General features: G+C 27.2%; 1 protein-coding gene across 13 annotated transcripts in view; it reads left to right on the forward strand.

Moving 5' to 3' along the window:
* The window catches only part of gro (groucho), a 233087-nt gene that overhangs the window by 175308 nt on the left and 54717 nt on the right, over positions 1–3062 (forward strand). For all 13 annotated transcript variants that reach the window (XM_014420127.3, XM_014420128.3, XM_014420131.3 and 10 more), the window contains one exon: positions 1732–1829. In XM_014420127.3, the coding sequence (XP_014275613.1) occupies positions 1732–1829 (98 nt within the window). The remainder of the gene's footprint in view (positions 1–1731; positions 1830–3062) is intronic.

Raw genomic sequence — 3062 nt, forward strand, 5'->3', positions numbered from 1 at the left:
AATTAGTTTTGAATAAATAATTTGTGTTTCAATGACAACTGTTGTATTTCTTTGTTTCACTTTGATGTGAAAATAGTTTAGAAATACAACTGATTGAAAATTAATTCATTGTAATAATAAAATAAATTAATGAAAAATAATTCACTAAAAGTCTTTAAAATTTTACTAAAAATATCAGCTTAGGTAACTTTTTCTTTTGTTTATTAGTTTTGAATAAATAATTTGTGTTTCAATGATTATTGTTGTATTTCATACTCTTCATTTAATAATGCATGGTTAACTAAATAAATACTTTCGATATTTGAAACAATATTATTTTATCTTTTCACTAAAACTGCTAAGGGATTTGATCAAATCGCTTACTTTCTTTAAGGAAGTCAACCCACGGAGTTATTTTAGAATCTTCCATGAATTAATCATCTATGTTAGGGATTTGATCAAATCTCCATTTTTTATTATCACCTTGCGACATATTTATTGTTGGCCAGCACAAATTTCATAATTCAATTGAAGTAAGATTTAATATTTCTTTGCATCTTGTAATTCCTTATTTACGGACATACGGAGTTGAGCTATGGGGCTCCACTACATCGAATTCCTCTAGAATCCAATCCTTAATGCTCCTTACTTTGTCACAAATCAAATCATCCATCAGGACCTCAATGTCCCCTATGTTGCCGATTTGGCCAGAACCAGATACCAATCTTTCCATGATAAACTTCCCTACTTCCCAAACCAACTCGTTTCTAACCTGACTTCTCCTTCACTACCTAACACTTCCTGATTTCTCCTTGGCGTCTGAAAAGAAGATGGCCTCGAGATCTTCTCCTTTAGAAATGTTTTTGGAGTTCTATCAATGGGTAGATTCTCCACATGTTTGTATCATGTCATAATATCACTTACAGCAAATTTACTTGATGTGTATATATGTATACAGTTGTAAATAACAATAAATAAACTATTAAAAATTTTTTTTTATATCACTTATGCTATTTATAAATTTTTATAACGCTTGCATGCCGGTTACACCAACGCAATACATTTGCTAACCAAACGTTAGTTGCCGGTGACAACACGTCCTTGTCATGCTTTGCCGCATAACTTTTTTTTTTTTATCTTTTTAATGGAGGACCCCTGACATTTTTTTTTATAAAAAAAAACTAAAAAGTTAGGTTACATAGTAAAGTTAGAACTTAATCTGTGCGGTTGGCATAGTATTAATATTACTTATACTTAGTGTTAATAGTATTAATATCACTTTTTGGTATTACTTGATGATTACATTAAAGGATCTTGTATGTAAAGAAAAATTCTATTTCTTAATTCTTGGTCTATCTGATCCATGGATACACTAAATATAAATAGGCAAAATACAACAGATATGACCTGCAGTCAGTTCTGGCAAGAACTTCGATATAGTTGTATCAGAGAAATGTAGAAGACACTGTAATTGACAATTGTAAGTAATGTTTGTAGTTATTAATCTCAAATTATACACTTTATAATATAGTTTTTTTAATAATGTGTTTAAGAAATTCTTTATTTTAAAAAGTCATTTTTCATTATTGGGCATGACTGTGCAAACAATAATGTTGCGAAACGTCGTCTCAGTATAGTTGTTTTATTAACTCATTCTTAAGATCAACAAAAATATCTATGATTAACAATCATGAAAAAAGTTATCTATATGATTATGTATATGTTTATTATAATAATAATATAATGTTACAGGGAAGCGCTGGGCAAGGGGGGCAGCTCAAGTTTACGATTGCGGAAACCTGCGAAAGGATAAAAGAAGAATTCAACTTTTTGCAAGCGCAGTACCATACGTAAGTTCCTTTTTTATTATATATTAGAAGTTTTATTGCAATTCATACGTTTGGAATAATATAATAATTGTTATGTCTTCATTTTTTTCGGACAATGCTCTTAAACAGATAAATTTTTGAAAATTAACACTTCTTGTTCAGTTATAGTTAATCTAGGGAGTCCGAGAAAAGTAGTCTAAGTCATAATTTATAAATAGTGTGTAAAGCAACCTATTTTGGATATTTGATAATTTGCAGTATTTATACATTTTTAATAATTTGGCTTGTTTTTTTATTGAACCTTTGACCTAAGAACTCAACATTTATTTTTTAAAAACTAAAGTATGTTCCTGGTCTAATAAATTGTTTTAGTTATAAAGTTGATGGTTTTATAATTATAATTTGTGGTTCAACTATTCTGGATATTTATACTGTGTATTGTAACAACCCTTATCATTAACACAAAATTTTCATATATAATTCATTATTAATATTTTAAATTTATATAATTCTATGTGCTCGTTATGTATTTTAACGTATTGAAATAAATGGAAAAAATGAAATTTAATGTCTTCATTTTTTTTGATTTTATAAATTTTCACTATTTGTTCATTAGGGTTAGAAACAAGATACAAAAATCTAAAAGTATTTTAAACAGATTAAATGTCCTCTAGTAATTACGGTCAATTAACAATCTTCAAAAATGTAGTTTCGCAAAACTTGTAAGTTTTTATAACTTATTTTATTATGTTTTTTTCTTTTTACTCTAGTTTACAAAGCATACTTTCTTTAATTATTAGAAATATGCAGAATTCGAGAGAAATTTTTTTATCTCTCTAGTCATAATACTAAAAAAGTGATGATATTTTATCAAAATTACATTGAGGATAATTATCCATGACATTATAACTAGTAATAAGTCACATACATTAATGTTAAGAAATAAAATTGAAATTTAAAAGGCTTAAATCGGGCAAAAAAAAAAATTAAACCTATTAATTATTTGTGTGCGGAAAATATTGGATTTTGGTTAGTTAAGAAGCAGAAAAAAAAATCTTTGTTTATTCATATTCAATATTTTTGTTTGAATTTTTCGTATTCTGGCCAGGTTTTAAGATCGTGAAAGACCAAAGGTGTGCAGGCATGCGTTGAAACAACACCATATTTGTTTTATTTCTAATCTCTCCTCAATTTTTAATTTATCTTATATCTTCATCTTTATGTTATTTAATCACAATAATAAATTAAAGTACT

The sequence above is a fragment of the Halyomorpha halys genome, unplaced genomic scaffold (assembly GCF_000696795.3).
Source record: "Halyomorpha halys isolate HHAL.00 unplaced genomic scaffold, Hhal_1.1 Scaffold261.1, whole genome shotgun sequence".
NCBI classification, from domain to species: Eukaryota; Metazoa; Arthropoda; class Insecta; order Hemiptera; family Pentatomidae; genus Halyomorpha; species Halyomorpha halys.